Source organism: Numida meleagris, chromosome 17, assembly GCF_002078875.1.
Source record: "Numida meleagris isolate 19003 breed g44 Domestic line chromosome 17, NumMel1.0, whole genome shotgun sequence".
Lineage (NCBI taxonomy): Eukaryota > Metazoa > Chordata > Aves > Galliformes > Numididae > Numida > Numida meleagris.
The window spans coordinates 2819330-2835917 of NC_034425.1; the positions used below are offsets into that span (position 1 = coordinate 2819330).

Genomic DNA, 16588 nt, shown 5'->3' on the forward strand with positions numbered 1-16588 from the left:
GACAAGCAGGCTCCATCTGCTGGGCTGAGCTGCACGGGGAATGTTGCATGAACTGACCCTGCTGCTTATCAGGATAAAGCTGGTGTACTGCAGAAATTACACCTCCACAGCTGAAGGAAACATCCATAGCAGCCTACAGCTACGTGAGGTTACAGCTAAGTCCAAGGAGTTCTGGCTGCGCTTCACTAGTGGCTGCGTGCAGAGTGAGGAGTTCCATCCTGTTTTGAGCAAGTTTCTTTTAAGTCTTGGCCTCTTCCGTGAGCAGGTCCTTTATTTGTTTATTTTCTGTACATGCTGTGTAGCACGAAGTCCTGGCAAGAAAGACCATTAGCATGGGTCTGCTCAGATCCTGTACGCCTCCCGCCAGCCAGGGTACAGGCAAGGTAAGGGAAGGCCGGAGCAGCACCCTAAATGCAGTTGTTAAAGGCTGAGCCCCCGGGGGGCTGTTTTACATAGCACTAAGGACCAGCTCTCCTGGCTGAGTGAGGGGTTGTGGAGATGTAATTTTAGAAGGGTGCAGGAAGAACGGTGTGCCACTGTACTGCAGATGGGCACCTGCCTCAGCTCCAGGACTGCAATGAGCCACCGTAACTGTAAAGCTCCAGTAGCTCCCAGCTGAATATCAAAGAGCGGATCAGAAATTTGACCCCCAGTATGGAGCTGTTCCTGCACCGCCCGGAGGAGCTTCCCTCAGCGCCGCCCCCGCCCTCACAGCGCGGCGCTCCCGCCGCCATTCCTCATTCCTCAGGGGCGGGGCCCGGCTCGCTCGCTCGCTCGGCGCTCCCCGCCCCGCCGGGTGGAGCCCCGCCGGGTGGATGGCCTCGGTGCTCGGGTTGCGGCCTGGCGGGGGCGGAAGCCGCGGCTGTTCTGTCCGGCGCGGCACGGCTCGGCTCGGCTCGGCTCGGGCGGGCTCCCGCGGCGGGGCTGAGGCGGGCGGGCGCCGCCATGGTTTAAAGGCCCGCGGGAGGAAGCGAGCGGGCGAGAGCCATGAACCTGCTCCCGGCCAACCCGCACGGCAACGGGCTGCTGTACGCCGGCTTCAACCAGGACCACGGTGAGGCGGCGGGGCCGGGCTGGGCCGTGTGGTGGCTGCGGGGCGGCGCGGCGCTGTGAGGGCGGCGGGAGGCGGCGCGGGGCGGGGGCTCGGGGCCGCGGGGCCGCGCGCTGGGGAGGCCCGGGCCCGTGAGCGGCGCTGCCGCTGCGCTGACGAAGCGGCCTCCGATATCAGCGGCTGTTTGTAGAGAGACGAGTTCATCCTCCTCGTTTCAGCTCTGAGGAAGCCTGTTCTGTTTCAGAGAGCTGGCTCGGCGCAGCGGGGAAGAAAGATCGGTGCTCTCGGTGTTCCCCCCACCAGCATCGGTCAGCTCCTCGGGGCGGCCCGGCCCCCGCTGGGCTGAGCTGAGCTGAGCTGCCCGGGGCGGCCCTGCCCGTGCCGGTGTGCAGCGCTGCCCTGCCGCCTTCTGAGCCGCGCTGCTGAGAAAGTAACTCACCGAACGTCGTATTCCCAATGCCAGTACTTCCCACTTACAGTCAGCACTGTAACTTTGTGTCCGATTTGCGTTCTAGAGTTGCTAATCACATCAGTGGGCACAGACAGGATGCTGCGGACGGCTGGCCAGCTTCAGAGCTGTTCTCTTGGTTTACTTGCCCGCTGTGAGAAAAGGGAGAAGCCCTTTCTATGAAGGGGGTCCATGTGCTTCCTCCTGCTTTCGCAATGTAAAAATAGCAGCAGCCCTATGAGTAAGTGTCCTTTTGTGGAAAAAGGAGTGGAAAGCCGTCGTTTTGTAACATCCTTTGGGCTTGCCACATAGTGCTCTTGCCTAAGGCAGCCTTGCGACTCTGCCGCTGCGTGCAGCGCTCCGTGTACCTGTTGCTGTTAGGTTATCTTTTAACAAGACCTGTTCAGTGCTTCTATTCTAGTATCTCCGGTGCCGTGTTTGTCGGTGGGATATCGAGCTGTTAATGGAACGAGCTTCCAGGTAGTTCTGTTCAAGCAATGCTGTTGGCTTGGAAGTCATTAAACAGTGCTTTTTGAGCAGGCTCAGTCTGCACTTGTTTTCATCTTGTGTTTGCTGCAGAGGAGGACGAAGAGGTGAAGTTGGATGTGCTTCATTTCAAACCTGCGGGGGTCTGTAATGAAGCTGTAATGTTTCATAACTGACCTGTGATGGGGTTGGGTTATAAAGAGAACAGCACAAGAGGACAGGATTCTTTTCTCCTGCAAAATGCCTTGGGAACATCATTTTAGCATATAACACTTCTTCTTTGCTGTAAAGGATTTCTTAAATTTTGTAGCAGTAAACATAAATTTAGGTTTGGGTTTTTTTTTTGTTTTTTTGTTTTTTTTTTTTAATGAAATGTTGAATCCAAAGTATGTTAAGGAACTTGTCTTTGGAGTCTGTACGCTCTGTGAGCTGAGCAGTTTGTTCCTAGCAGTACTGATGTCCTGTCCTACTGGGTAACAACCAAAAAACACCTTGAGTAAAAACCGTGTTTGGTTTTCATTTGCAGGTTCCCAGAGCTCTTCCTGGTTAGGAATGATGACTTTTGGACTATAGGTAGCACGTAAACTCTGTATTCACTTAGAGCCTCGAATTACTTTAAAAAATGATAATTCTTTGGTTGCCCAAAGAGTCAGTATGAGGAAAAGTTCACTTCTTCCGTGTTGCTCCTCCCAAAAATAGAAATGTGAGTCACTTGAGTGCTGAAGCTTAGTAGTGTGGGTGTCTGCATATATTGCCACAATAACCTAATTTCTCAGTAATTGAAGACTAGCCAATCCCATCGTGTCTGGAGGATGGGAGGAATGATCTAATGCGTCTCTCCAAGTCTTAACTTCCGTGATTGACAAGAGATAAAACTGGCATCCGCTGTTTTCCTGTACTGTCCTTCCCTTGCTCTGTTTTGAGCAATACTTTGTTTTTCTGCTGTTCAACTTTGCCACTTCTTTTATTTTTAAATTTAGGAACAAACGAAATGGCCCACAGTGTAAGGTGTTCTCCCTTGTCTTAGAATACTCTTAGGATCTTCATTTTTACAGTGCTTTCAAAGGAACATTAGAGCACTTTATGGAAATGAGTAGATAAAACATTATAATAAATTAACACAGCAGAAGGATTACATGTCTGTTACTTCTGTCACTGGTTTGATCTCAAGCTGGTTTGAGGATGGGAGTGTGGACTTGTTTTGGTGTTGAAACACTTATCCACTTGATCTCATTTAGTGGACTGAAATGCTCAGAGGACCCCCAAATTGGGATGAGTAGGATTCTGTGCTCTCTTTTATGGTTTTAGATGAAATTTTCTATTGCAAGAAACAGGACCGTGCTAGGAACTGCTCTTGCCGTGCTAGTGTCCCCAGGCTTCACTGTAGTGAATTTTGGGTCTTACACCCTAAAGCCCACAGGTTCCTTTGTCCATGTGCCCCCTTCAGCTTCTGGCACCTTCTTGGTTAGCTGTGAATGTAACCCTTTCTTTTTCCTTGTTTTTAGAGGAGCAAACAAAACCCACCCTGGTGCCACGGGGACCGCTGGTGAATAGTGCTTCCTTCCCATAGGAACAGGCACAGCTGTGGGCGGGGGTAGTCGCCCTGTGGAGGTCCAAGTTTACCTGGGATTCGAATGAGAATTTTTAAAGGCATCTGAATTTCCTTCTGTCAGTGGCTCTTTGACAGCATGCCTGTCCCTTCTCAAGAATGAGATGTGAGCCTGCTGCTGGAGGAAGCTGAACTATTACTGCAGCAGTCCCCATCCTCCTGTTCTGGTGGCCCCTTTCCATCTGTGTGCTAGGTTACAAGCCATGGCTGCGTATCCGAACTGTCAGACTTGTGGTCCCACCAGCAAATGCTGGGATCAGATAGGAAACACCGTGCTCCAAAACTGCTTCCATAGCCTGGGATCAATTGTGTAGCAGTAATCTTCTGTGCCTTTTCTGCCTTTGTCTGGCTCAGAGATTGCCATGACGAAGAACTTCATGTGTCAGTAGTGATTGACCGTACATAGAATACTAACATTTATCCCCTTCCCTCAGTTCTGATGCGCTGTCTCCAGCTAAAAATGGAGCCATTCCCAAGAAATAAAAGCAGCCCGCATCTTGCTCCCGAGCTTAGCCCTGCAGAAAAGCTGCAGTGATGTTACAGGAAATGGTGTGTCTGCGTTTTATTGTGTTAGGAATGCTCTCGGTTCAGGTTTGTAACAAGCTGCTGGTATTAACGCAAGGAAAACCCAGCACCCTTCTAGTGCAGAGCAGGTTTGTCATCCCTCTTCTTCCTCCCTCCTGGAAATAAAATACTCAGTTTTAACGTTATCACGGGAAAAATAATTATGTATAATTATACCAGCTGCAAGAAACAGGTTCGTCCTCATCCTGTACAGTATTGTGTAGTGAAATACATTTCCATTACAATTTGCTTTCTAGTTGTCCCAGCGAAGTACATTGGAAGAGGTGGGGGCATATTAGTGCTGCATTCTCCACACAGGGCACTCCTGTGTACCACCAACAGAGCCAACGAAAGAGTGGTGCACAGAGAAGGGTGTGAAATTTGATTTAAAAGCTTCTCTTTCAAGCAGTGTCAATGTGTCAGAGCCCTGAGGATGCTTCGAAGCTTACACCACCAGGCTTGTAAAATACGGTCTGTAAAGCAGAGTGTGGAGCCAGGAATGAAATTCTGCTCCAGTGCCCTTAAGACTTGACTCGGATTTTTGATATGGTGTTTCTAAATTGCATAGCAGCTATTGTTCTGTCAGCTAGTCTCTGGTGACCCTTGCTGCTTATTAATGACTTTTAATTGCTCCAGCTTCCCACTGGCATTTACTTATATTAGTAACTGTGTGCACCCGTTAGCAGGTAAGACAGCCACACAGGATGCTGCTAGATCGATGGATTCCACCAAAAAGCACATTTGTGTTTCTGTATGTATGTATGTGTAGCTAAAATAGGACTTTTTCCAAAGCTTCTTTCTAATCATTCCCTGATTTAGACCTAAGCTATTGCCATATGACTATGAGCGTCTGACACTAGTAGGCTCTCATTCAAATATTCTTTAGGCACTACACTGGGTGAGCCAGTGGGTTGTGAATTATTCTCCTTTTCTTCTGTTGTTTCTCTCTCTCTCTCTCTCTCTCTCTCTCTCTCACACACACACACACACACACATACAATGTCAGGGATTGGAAGGGGCCTCGAAAGATCATCTACTCTGATCCCCCTGCTGGAGCAGGAACACCTAGATTTCCTCACCTGTCTGAAAAGAATGCTAAGAACATGCCACTTGCGATGGAGGCCAGCACAGAGGACAGCTTCTCCAAGTGCTTTCTGCTTGCAAGCACTAGCACAGCTGGCCAGTGGTCTTCAGCTTACATTTAACAATGCAGTTGCTGAGTGATGCTCTCCTAACCCTGTGGCACTACCTTAAATCTTCAGTGTATCTCCCAGTTACTGTATATGTGTATATGTACAATGTGCTTTTTACTACAGGATGCTTTGCATGTGGAATGGAAAATGGATTCCGAGTTTATAATGCAGATCCACTCAAAGAAAAAGAGAAACAAGGTAAAACGCTTGATTATTACACCTTGCTAGCTTTGTGTTGGAAGTTCAGCCTCACGTATGTATTTTTTTTCCAAAAAGAATTCTTGCTTTTACATCCCTGGAAGGCTTAGAACAAAGCCTTATGAAAGAAATCCCTGCTGGTGTCAGAGGGACTGTCCCTGACATCGCTGCCTTGTCAGATGTTTGTCTAGATGCTGCTAATTAGCATAAAGCTGGCTGCTGATGAAGTCTCACCTTGCAGCGGCTGAATTGCAGGAGCTGCTGCTGCTGTCTGTGGTCCCAAACAGGAGATGAATTGTCTGGCTGCTCACGAGTGGGAGAAGAGTTGCTTGCTGCAGCAGTGTCGTTTGCTGTCATGAGAAGTCGTTCTGTCCTCGTGCAGTAGTCTGGATGTTTTAGCACAACAATAAAACTACCGCCCTGCTACTGGAGATCTGAACATAAAGCTGCTTGTATTGCACAGAGGATTGCTTGCAAGAGCACTGGGAATTCAGACCTCTTATACTCTAAGCTATGTTTTCTCTTTATGCTTAAAAAAATCTGGGAGCATCTCTAAGCGGTAAACCTGCTGTTGTGCCTTCCTGGGAAGGTTTCGATGTTCACAGCTAACGGGGTTTTATCAGCAGGCAGACACAACTGAGTCACAATGAGGGAAAATGAAATCCAGACGTGATTCTAACCTTAAGTTCAGAAGGAAAGCTGATGCAGTGGACAGGTTCCCCTATGCTGTCACTGTGGTGATGAACTAGAACATAGATGTATAAGAGGAAAAACGTATTTTAAATAGCACTGCAGTTCCTATGAAACCAGGCATGCTTTCTAGTGCTGCAGGATATTTCAATCACTGTTAATATGGCCAAAGCTGACAATTAATTTTCTATTCTTAATAGTAAATTCTTCTACAAATGCCTCGTCTTCAAACTGTCATCTATGGTAGTGTGCTGCTGAATCAGAAGTCAGGTTGAAGTCCTGTTGAGGTCGTTGTCCAACCTCTCCCTGACAGGAGCTCTGAATGTATTTCCAGGGCTCTACAAAACTGCTGTGAAATGTTTCTTGTCCTCAGTGTTGTATGGTCAAGTCCTAACATAAACTCCCCGTCCAGATGTACGGTAGTGCCCCTTAATGTCTAACCAGATCTCCTCAATCCTGTCATTTGTGCACATCTAAATCTTTCCTTTGTGGTACTTCTGCCCTCATCCTCTGCTGGTTTTGCTGTTCTCTCCCGTCCCTGTTTCTGAGAGTAACTCTCCATTGGTTACTTGTGAGATTTTTCTCTGTAGCTTTGAAAAAGTTAGTTTCATCCATCTTTCTTACTGGAACGTGTCCACGTGTGGAGGTATTGGACAGTCTGTTAAAGAAGAGGTTTGGGTTTTGACTCAGGTCATCTGAAGGCCACAGCTGCATCCGCTCTCCCTGGTAGTTGAATGCCAAAGTTCCCTCTGAGCTATGTGAACAAATCCAAGACCCCACTCAATTGGCATCAGATGGCAAATCCTCTGCTTGATACTTGATTCTTCCACGATCATGGAATCTTATTCTACTTTGCCTGCAATTAAGGTTATATGAAGAGGAAAACGAAAGCAGAAGTGTTTTCCTAGCACTAAATAAGACAGTGACTGTACCAGCTGCTCTGTTGTTTCACTACATTTCCTGCATCATGTACAGCTTGAGTGGAGGCTCTCTGCAGGTGGACCGTTCTTCTCAGGTGTGCTAGCAGCTGCAGGTATACCCTGAGAACAGATGGAGATTCTAGTTTAGCTACATGTATGTACATTTTGTCTTTATAGCCTTGGTGGATTTGAGGAAAGAAGAGAAGTCCCCTTGCGAATAACGAAGTTCATGACCTTGTTGGTCATAATATTTGGTATTTTTAAAATTCACACCATTGGCCTAATAGAGCAACACCAGACTCGAATTGCATACGTGAGGGGAATTAGCTGGGGAACGAGTTTGAATTAACCAGTCATTCTTTCTAAACATATTTACAAAATTACTGTGTAATAGAAATGATCGAGCTACCCTGATATTCCTTGATCTTAAAATTCCTATAGAATTCCTATAGAATTTTAAAATCCTGCTGATCTTTTCTGTATATGAAATGAGGGCTGCCCCAGCTGACAAGAGCAGCAGGGATCTGAGCAGTGAAGAACTAAGCAAGTTTACTGTGTCTTAAATAAATCACACCAACCCTTTTCAGTCCATGTGTTCGGGTTTGCCTTGTCTGTCACCTCCACTCGGAGGATCCTGTTTTCTTTGGTTTGGTTTTTATATTAGAGTAAGAAGACACCATTCTTTGTGGATGCCTGAGCAGTGTGGTAGATAACTTGAGCTCTCCCTGTAACTTTGGTAACAATTAAAAGGCGTTTTAACAGCTTGTGGCACTTCTAAATGAAATACGTTTGTGTTCCAGAGTTTCTAGAAGGCGGTGTTGGCCATGTCGAAATGTTATTTCGCTGCAACTATTTAGCACTAGTTGGTGGAGGGAAGAAGCCGAAGTACCCACCCAACAAAGGTATTGTCTGGAGTCTCAAGGAATAGCTTGTAAACATTTGTCTTGCTGAGCTTTGTGAAACCGCCCAGAGAACTCCTGAACCCCAGCCTTGAGATGGGCTCTGGTATCCTGAAGGTTGGAAGGGAAGGGCTGTTGCAGCAGGTCTCAGTTCTGCTTAATAAACAGGTATCTGCAGTCTCTCAGATCAGACTCGTTGCCGTGACGAGGTCTGTACCTGGTGAGCTTTGCAAAGGGATTCATGGCTCAGCGGCTTTGGGGGAAGCAGGCCTTGGTTGGCAGGCTTGGTAGGGAAACTTTGCCTTACTAGGGGGGGCTGTCAATGAAATAAAGAAATAGAGGAAAAAAAAGTTGTCTTTAGTAAAAGATATTTTTATTATCAGCTTTTGCATTTAGAGTTTTCCAGCTCCTGCCTGCAGGAGCCATAGCATAAAAGAATGGGTTGGTGTTACGCAGAACACCAACCTGTATCTGTTTTGCTTCGCTGCTGAAGGCACCTCTTGGTCTTCTCAGAAAGTAGTAGTTGTTCTAATAGAGACACAGTGGATCTCCAGATGTGCTTTGGTGAACTAATGCAATCATCTCTGCACTGTTCCAGTAATGATCTGGGATGACCTGAAGAAGAAGACTGTCATTGAGATAGAATTTTCTACAGAAGTCAAAGCAGTTAAGCTGCGAAGAGATAGGTAGGTGCAACCTTGTTCCAAATGGCTGGCCTTATAGATCATATGTGCTGCTCTTACTCATTTCCAGCTATTTACAGAAGTAAAAAGGTTTTGCTGTAGCACTTAGCTTTCATTGCTGATGTTCTTTATTTAAAACAAGATCTTGGGGCAAGCATTTAGGTTAACAGATCACAGCTCGAGTATATCTGAAACCTGGTAAAAACCCTGTAGGACTTTTTGGCCTTCTTTCAAAGGGCTGTGATCTCATATGGCTGCTGCTGACTGTGGTTTCTCTAGGTATGCTGTGTGAGGGGAAATCAAGTGAATCTGTAGAGCATGAGCATTTGTTAGCAGCTGGAGCCCTGTGTATGTGTGGGCGGATGGGTTCTGCTGTCACAGCTCCAGATAAAAGTGCTTTGCAGCCTCCTAGTTGTGCGTTGTTGTTTTTTCTTTTTTTGCAGAGCTGAGAGTCTGTAGGGTAGGAACAAATAATACAGCTGTTAAATCTGTTGAAAGCTTCTGCAGATCTGAATTAATACATGTGTCTCTCTCCTACCTCCCACCAAGTCACAGGAACTTCTTGTGTCTTTCAGAATTGTGGTAGTCTTGGACTCCATGATTAAAGTTTTCACATTCACACACAATCCCCACCAGCTGCATGTCTTTGAAACCTGCTACAACCCTAAAGGTTAGTGCTATGTGTGGGCTGGGGAAAGAAAGCAGTTTTATTTGTTGCAGTGCTGTTTATCTATAGATGCCTGATTTGTTTCACTTAGTAAATCGTTGAACAGTTTACGTACAGCAGTGTAGCCATCCATGCCCTTTGAAGGTGATCTGTGTTTATCAAATGGTTGTTAAATTATATCCAGCTTTTTCTTGTACTCCTACACTTTGATTTCTCTAGGAGCTGTACGCTTCCTTATGTCAAGAATCTGTGAACATAATGCATTTTGTGCCGAAAGCTGAATTATCCACAGCAAAATAGTCAAGTGCATAATTCCTCTTTTCTAATGAAGTTAGAACTGCCTAGAGACTTGTTCTCTACAGTGTCAGAAAGAGACTCATCAGCAAGGGATGGCTTTGGTCTCTTGTTGAAATAAGCTGAATTGGAAATGTCAGTGTCCCAGACAGGCTGAGGGGCAGGGACGCCAGCTGTGGCTCCAGGTGGGCATGGGTGGGGTAGGGCTCAGGTCTGCCCTAAGGAATAGGTCGGATGCAGTGTCTTTTCTTATCAAGAAATGGAGCTGCTTTGTGGAAGAAGAGCCTTGAGAATGAAGAGATGAGCACGTTCCCAGGTCAGCTGCACACTTGTGATGAGCTGTGTTAAGTGCACATCTAAAACTGGGGAAGTAAATGCTGGCTGACTGAAAACCTGAACTAAAATGTCACCTGCTGCAAGCTCTTTCCTTTCCTGAGCTACTTAAGGAGACTTCTATTTCATTGTTAAGTAGCTTTGCTCTAACAGACTGATGGAGCAGATCTCTGAAAGCACCCAGATGTTGGATAGTAAAGAAATTACTTTGAAAGTAATGATGGGAGCAAGTTAAAATTATGCTACCCTCCTTCTTTCTGCTCTGCATTTACGGATGGATCGTGTTTCAGGATACTGCTATAGCCATTAAAATGAATTTCTGATTGACCATGTATGCTTGTTTATTCTCAAATTACTGATATTTTAGAGACTTGTTTGAAAAATGTGCTAGGTTATGGAAGCTACAAAGTTATTTTCTTTTTGTTCTGCAGGTCTCTGTGTCCTTTGTCCAAATAGTAATAATTCTCTCCTTGCATTTCCTGGAACACATACTGGGCATGTGCAGATTGTAGATCTGGCCAACACAGAAAAGCCTCCTGTGGACATCCCAGCTCACGAAGGCGTCCTGAGCTGTATTGCTTTAAACCTGCAGGGAACAAGAATTGCAACAGCATCAGAAAAAGTAAGAATGATGACCATGGACCTCTGACTTACTGTCCTTTCTATTGTAGTAACTCTTCCAAAATAGGAAGTTGTGTCCTTTCGTAGGAAAGGCATAGATCTAACTAACCGGTCCAATTTGTCTTTGAAACATGCATTTTCAGTTTTTCTTTACTGCTTTTTCAGGATACCCAAACAGCAATGCAAATGCAGTGCTTGAGGTAGCATTCATATTCTAGCTGACTGTAGCTCTGACCCTTCAGTGAAATTTGTATGAGATTTGGCCCAAGCAGTTCATCAGTTCATGCTTTCTTCAGTAAATATTACTTAGTGGGTTCTCTTTGTTTTGCTTTTTTTGATTGGTTGTTGTTGTTTTAAAGAGCTTCATTAGGTTCTGTTCAAGTTTTCTTTCCTCACTGGCTTTAAAGTTACACTTGCCAAGAGGGCTGTCATACTGGAGGACTTCAGTTTTCCTCATGCGCACATTACAGGTGTTTTCATAGCATGTAAATATCAGTACAAAGGTTCTTGGAGTACTGACTGCACTTTGTGTGGTCCTGAGTTTCACAGGGCTAAAGAACTCAATAGACTGACAAAACCCTGACATTCCTGCACAGTGCAGATCACTCTGGGACTGATGCAGGCAGGTAGAGGGAATGCAAAGCGAGTCTTAGACCTGCGTCCCTTTCTGGGCATCAGTGGAGTCTGGGTGAGCGTCATCTCCCCAGGGAGGGCTCCCAGGTTCCCAGTGAACGTTAGGCAGATGGGTAGGGAGCAAACTGAGTGCTTGCTACCTTCCTTCCCTCATCTAAAATGAGTTTCTCGAGGATGATCTAAATTAATTCAACCAGCGTTTGGAACAGGTTCTGCTGCACAACCCAAAGCTCAAGAAGCTTGGAGAAAAGCAGCCACAGTCTCTCTTAACTAGGCATAGCTACTGGAATTCTTCTGAACAGAGCTCTTCAAGCTGCAGACTCCACTGCTAAAAAGAATAATGAGCTACTGGATGATGCTAAGAGACTGTTCTTGTGGTTTTCAGTTGTGGGTTTTTTTGATAGAGAATATGCTCAAACAGCATTGTCAGAGAATTTGTTTCAGGCAAACAGCCATATTGAACATACTGTACGTCCTAATATAACGCTTGATTCCTTCTCAAGGGGACCCTCATAAGAATATTTGATACTTCATCAGGGCATTTAATCCAGGAGCTACGCAGAGGATCACAGGCAGCCAATATATACTGGTATGTTTAATTGCTTCTGTCTTCTTGGAGGTAGTGTTATGCTGAGGAAGCCTGGTGAATGGCAGCCAAGTCTCCTTCAAAAAGCAAAGGAGAGCTGCACTGCCATGGGCACAAAGCAAAACTCTTCTGGTGGTCAGAGGGTCCAGGGCTGCACTGGGTACTGACTGCTCTGTGCTTCTTCCTCTGCTCAGTACGGGTGAGGAAAAGCAGTGGCAGCAGGACCATGCCTAGGTACACTTTGAATAGGCTGTAGCTGGGTGGGTACTTCACACAGGAATATGGGGAAGGCAGCAACACAGCTGAATGTTTCCCAGAGAGCCCAGGAGGGTGAGTACCTGGGTGTGAGCATAATGTTTATCACAGCACACCGCCACCCTACGTACAAGAGCCAGCAGTTTGATTCAGTCCGCTGCCTGAAACACTCCTGGGAGGGGGAAAATTTGTTTTCTTCCACTTAGCCCCAGCCTTTGGGTGTAGCAGTGTTTCATGTTATACTTAATTCCTACCTGTCTTCTGATTGGAGCAGCGACCGTGCATTTTCTTTCAGTACAAGTGGCAGAACAGATCCTGCCAGTTGTGTCCATCCCAGGGCAGTCTGCTGCTTGGCTGTTACTGATAAACCAGGTCCTCCACATTCTGACGTGTGTACTTACCCCTGAAGGGGGGTGTTCATTCCAGTCAGCAAAGCTGCACTGAACTGGAGGAGCCATTAACACCTCCCCAGGCAGGGTGACAGCTGCTCCAGACAACTGCAGAAGTGGGATTGTACAACAGGAAATGGGGGGGAGAATATGTTTCAATGGAAATACTGCAGCTGTCCTTATTTCCTACAGCATTAACTTCAATCAGGATGCTTCCTTAATCTGCGTATCCAGTGACCACGGCACAGTACATATTTTTGCTGCAGAAGACCCCAAAAGAAATAAGCAGTCAAGGTAGGTTTAAGTCATTCTAAGGCCTGCATGGAGGGAGTGGTTGCCCTTGTAATAAAGCAGTGGGCCTGTCAAGCAATGGCTCCCTAAGCAACAGCAGCAACCAATACCTACACCACTTGAGCTGATAATAGTAATCTGTTGTTCTGCTTGAATGAAGTTGCAAATCCAGGACTGCTTAGCAACTGCCACGTTTCTGCTGCCCTTCACGGAGTTGTACAGTTCTTCCCATAGGAGGGGGGGGGTTCTCTAGTGACTGCTGAAGAATTTATTCTTAGCATGAACATACTTTGGTACCTACACAAAGGGATCTCCACTAAAATCAATCCTCTTGGCAGTTCTAGCAGTCACTTAAAACCAGGGAAAGCCAGAAAGGTGGATGTACGCTCACCGTTCCCTGGGAGCAGAACTGTACACGTTGCCTGATGCACAGCTGAAGAAAACAGAAAGGCAGTCAGTAACAGCAGGAGCCCTGTGCCATGCTCAAACGTGCGAGCCGTTCTAAATCAACGCTAGTCAACACCTTACTAAGTTGTTTGTTTCTTTTTTTCTTTCAGTTTGGCCTCTGCCAGCTTTCTCCCTAAGTACTTCAGTTCCAAATGGAGTTTCTCCAAATTTCAGGTTCCCTCAGGCTCTCCGTGCATTTGTGCCTTTGGAACAGAGCCAAATGCTGTCTTAGGTAAGTACTGGGGGGTCCTCCGGGTTCTCTCTGGTGAAGCAGATTTTGAACCGTGCTTGCTCTGAGCTGGAAGGAATGTTCAAATGAGACAACATGGGATGCCCGTGTCAGGTGTGAGCAGGAGCTGCTGCTGCCAGACCGGGCTGAGGGGCTGCTCGCAGCGCAGCCACCTGGCAGGCTGTCTGGGCTGACAGACACTGCACGAGGACCAATTTATCTCAGGCTTTTCAGATTCCTGCAGAACGCCTCTGTCAGTTTAAACGAGGTAAGAGAACAGCACTTCTCAAACAGCTGAACTGAAAATGACTTTGTTTTTGTTCCAGCAATATGTGCAGATGGCAGCTACTACAAGTTCTTATTCAACCAAAAAGGAGAATGCTCAAGGGATGTCTATGCTCAGTTTCTAGAAATGACCGATGACAAGCTTTGACTGAATTGAGGGAGTGCACAGGTCAAAGTACTGCCTTGGCTATTCTGCATCTTTGGGAGGACAGTATATGAATGTCCAATGCTGATCAAGAAGTTTAGCAGACCTCAGTGAGAAGCCTGGCCCACCGTGATCAGAACAAGCTCTGAAGTAGGGGACTACATTTGTTTATTCTCATTTCTGCAAGCTTTCGTCATTAAAATCTCTTTGGGTTACTGTCATCAACTCAAGTTTTCAAGTTGTGGCTTTCAACAAGCTTGTGCCCATTGGGTTTCTCTTTAAACTGTGAAATGACTTCAGTTAAAACACGAGTGCCTGCCACACTGAAAGAGCTGCAGGGGCTGTGCAAACGTCAGGACTAGCCTTAGAAAAAGGGATGTGAAAACAGAAGATTTTAGGCAGTGCTGGAAGTGGGGGGCAGTACTTCCACTCAAACCCAAGTAAAACTCCCCCAGCCGGGCCAGAACAGGAGTTGGGCTTTTCTCCTCTCCCTGAACACATCTCTGTGTAGCAGGGCGGAGGACGAGTGTGTAGCCAGAAATGACTGTACCCTGAGCCATGCTCGTTGGCTGGGGGCAGTCCTGTGGCTGCAGCCTACTGCTCGTGTCCACCTCCCCACAGTGGCTCAGTTGAATGATCAGCACTACTGGTCAAAAGGTGCCAAGTGTACATAGTAGCTGAAGGCACGTTTAGGCATTGGCTGACCCAGCTAACCTCTCCTCAGTGCGTGGAGCAAGCACCCAGGGCACGGGCACGTGGAACTCCTGCAGCTGCAGAGGCAGCTTCTTCTGTAAGGGAACAGCCATCCCAGGTTTAAAAAGAAAAATAAAACCACCACCTGTGGTCCCAGTGTCACAACTGGGCTGAGTGCTCGGAAAATTCCGGTGCTTCACCTGGAAGACTGGAGTGGCCTCTTACACATCCAGCACGATACATGAACCAGGTGGCACAAAGCCTACTGCTCTGCCCTGCCTTTACATGTGCTAACTTTTTTTCTTTGAGATGCTGTGCATTGTGTTACGTTGACCAAGGAGGGGGAGGTCAGACTAAATAATTGCAGACTCTTTCCCCAAGTTGTTGTGCAGCAATTAATATTTACTGCTGGGTTAAGGCACAAGATACCGAACTAGGAACTGAAATAGACACAAGCTCTCAGCACTAAATATCTGGGGGGAGGGAAGTCTTGCTCTTCTGAAATTTAATTCCACAGATGCTTAAATCTGACATCCCAGTTCATGTTAAGATTGTTTAGGGGCAAACTCTCTAAATTTGACAAGTTTCTTTTAGTGTCATGTAACATACTGAGGACTAACTTGTACACAGATTTCGATGTCAAGGCTGCATGTTGCTTTTATGTGTATTTAATCACAAATTGTTTTGCACACTTATTTGTAATATGTTATTTCTTTTAAATAAAAGTGACTAATTTTGCTGTAATCACGACCACAGCCAAAGCTCCTATTGCTGCAGGCTTTAGGGAATATTCAACTGAGCAAACAGTGGTGGCTGCTGAGGGACAAACTGATTTGTGCTGCCTGGGGCCTGCTAATACAGGCCATGAAGAACAGACTGCTGCCTAGGAAATGCATGCTGCTTTTACACCAAAATGAGACCAGCTCAGCACAGTCCCACTTCCAGTGCAAACCAGCACTGTTCCAGTATCCCACTACTGCACACTGTTTTTATTTTACCATGCCATCCCCATGCGCTGCTGTTCTGTAGCTCACTCTAATGCTGCTTTAGCAGAACGCAGGCTCCCTGGAGAAGCGCATGCAGGAAGCAATCGGAACCTGTTCTCTGAGGATGATCCTTTTTCTGCTGCAGCAATATCCGGTGCAGTAAGCTGGGAGCTGCTCGGCTGCACTCAAATAGCAAGGAAACAACTCCAACTAAAACGTGAAGCCTTCTGCACACTGCTTGGAAGGTTTTACGTACTGTCATCTCCTGAAGCACCATCCCCTGACCTTCCACTAAGTCAACCACAGCAGTGACCAGAAAGACTAGGAGCAGATGGCTTGGATAATTAAAGCTCTTCCAAACATGTAAAACGTTCCCTGTTGTGGTGAGGCCAGCTACACACCCAAACACTGCCGTACTAACACTGGAATCCTGCATCCTTAGCACATGGCTAAATGGACTGTGCCGTGCCACAGCCTTGCTCTAGATCCTTAAGGTACATAGGCAACTTTACGACAACTGAAAATGAATTAAAAAATGAGTTCCCACCCGCTGCAGGCTGCAGGCTGCTCGGCCAGTACTTGACCACATCACTTCTGGGTGCCCAGCACTATGTATGTAATTTAACCAAAAATTACTGCAGTAAGAGCAATACTTATCAACACACCTCCACAACCAAGTGTAATAGTATTTTAGTTACTCTTTCCAAAAAGACACAGTACTCTAAGAACAAGACCACGTATCCACCCTGCTGGTTTACCGATGGTACCGCAGAGCTGAAGCATCCAGTTACACTGAAGCTCAGAACTAACAGCGGCTCCAGCTGCCACGCACAGCGATACTCACCTGTGCTCTGGCCCCGAAAGGCACGGTCTTCCTGCGCAGGCGGTCGGGATCTGCTTTCTTCACACAGAGGGGCACGCACTGAGCAGAAGGCAAATGAAGGACCAGAGTAAGCAACCGGCTGCTTTGTGAGCAAGGCAAACTGTCAGGGT

At 46.6% G+C, this 16588-nt stretch overlaps 1 protein-coding gene across 4 annotated transcripts; it reads left to right on the plus strand.

Moving 5' to 3' along the window:
* On the plus strand, positions 829–15359 carry WDR45B (WD repeat domain 45B). Of its 4 annotated transcripts, XM_021414562.1 has the most exons (11): positions 906–1054; positions 1567–1740; positions 5475–5549; positions 7960–8061; positions 8657–8744; positions 9317–9411; positions 10467–10657; positions 11793–11878; positions 12712–12813; positions 13368–13489; positions 13813–15359. In XM_021414562.1, exons 2-11 carry the CDS (start codon positions 1692–1694, stop codon positions 13917–13919), a joined length of 1017 nt encoding a protein of 338 aa, XP_021270237.1. In that variant the 5' UTR covers positions 906–1054; positions 1567–1691; the 3' UTR covers positions 13920–15359. The 4 variants fall into 4 exon arrangements, with proteins under 4 accessions (XP_021270236.1, XP_021270238.1, XP_021270237.1 ...); XM_021414561.1 differs by lacking the exon at positions 1567–1740 and having other exon boundaries at positions 829–1054; XM_021414563.1 differs by lacking the exons at positions 1567–1740; positions 5475–5549 and having other exon boundaries at positions 829–1054.